Raw genomic sequence first — 1,367 nt, 5'->3', positions numbered from 1 at the left:
GGGTGTTTGGGGGGGACCCGATGGATAGGCCCTCGTCAGAGTTAAACAACAAAAGCAATCTGAAGCTCCTATGTTTAATAGTTTTTGAGTTACGTATACAAGCATTTTTGCATGTCCATACACCCCCACTTTGAAAGGAGCCCCCTCCTCAAATATGGGGTGTATCGTAAAACTGTTGGCTGGCGCAGTGTAGGTCAGACTCATCTACAGCCCTGCCAAATTTCATGTTGACCAGTGCAGCCGTTTTTGTGCTACGGCTGACTAAAAATCACTGAAAAAAAAGGAAGAAAAATAAACAGTACGAAAAAAATATGACTCCTGCTTACTCTTCGCGTAAGGGGGTCATAATAAATAAAAACCGTAATAAAATGAAAAAACGATAACTGACTAAAACTGTATATTCTTTTTACAAAACTAACTAAAAGTAACCGAAATTATACACAGAATATTCTTAGTTTTAGTGTTTGTCAATTTATTTTGAGCTGTGTGGATAGATTAAACTAATCTTTTTTTCCTTCAAATTAAGCAGTTTCACATTAACTGTAACTTACGGCACATCATGGTCCGTAACGTCACCTGTTTACAGTCTGCTACTGCTCCTCATCACCTGCAAAATGACGACAACAAAAGTTGGGAGAAAATAGTAAAGTCCGATTTGGGATTTCTTTGAATATGACTGTGAGAAAATTAAAAGCGTCTTGTAGTGGAAACAGGTAATAAAACAGGTGGAATGTTTCTCAAGGGAAAAACTGCATGAATGAAGCTCACCCAAGATGCTAACTGTCACTATCTCACGYTAGCTTCTCTCAGTAGCTCCAGTGTAAACAAGCTACAGGTAGCACCAGGTTGGAAACAACTATTATCATCGTCCTAAAATAATCACCCAAGTTTTTAGTTGGCAAAATTGAGTTACACGATTATTTTAGGAAGGTGTTGCTTTAATGGACTGCTTTAGAGACCAAATAGCTGTTGGTTAGTTAACTCACAGGAACATCACAAGCTGGAGGATGCATTGGCAAAAATGTTTGTTCAAACTATAAAAAACTACTAGAACTAATAAAAACTAAACTAAAACTAAGCATTAAACATGCAATAATAACTAATAAAAATTAGCAAATCCACTGTAAAAACTTATTAAAACTAACTGAATTAAAAGGAAAAAGTCACAATGAAAATACTAAACTTTAATGAAAAATCCAAAACAGTAACCTTGGTACTGACCCAGTTTAGCCATGAAAGTGATCCACAGCTGGCCGGTGTTCTGGTAGACAGGGTGCAAAGTTCCTGCATCCCCCTCCTCCAACTGAGACACCTGCCTCCTACACACACACACACCACACACACACCACACACACACACACACACAC

General features: G+C 38.0%; 1 protein-coding gene across 1 annotated transcript in view; it reads right to left on the bottom strand.

Annotated features, from left to right (window-relative positions):
• szt2 (SZT2 subunit of KICSTOR complex) overlaps positions 1-1,367 on the bottom strand; it is a gene marked incomplete in the record, with an annotated part of 111,681 nt that overhangs the window by 46,168 nt on the left and 64,146 nt on the right. Inside the window, 1 exon segment of the mRNA XM_014008071.1 lies at positions 1,222-1,319. Within this exon segment, the coding sequence (XP_013863525.1) occupies positions 1,222-1,319 (98 nt within the window).

The sequence above is a fragment of the Austrofundulus limnaeus genome, unplaced genomic scaffold (genome assembly GCF_001266775.1).
Source record: "Austrofundulus limnaeus strain Quisiro unplaced genomic scaffold, Austrofundulus_limnaeus-1.0 Scaffold47, whole genome shotgun sequence".
Taxonomy (NCBI): domain Eukaryota; kingdom Metazoa; phylum Chordata; class Actinopteri; order Cyprinodontiformes; family Rivulidae; genus Austrofundulus; species Austrofundulus limnaeus.
Note: the sequence above shows the minus strand (reverse complement) of the source record. Positions and strands in the feature narration are given on the sequence as shown.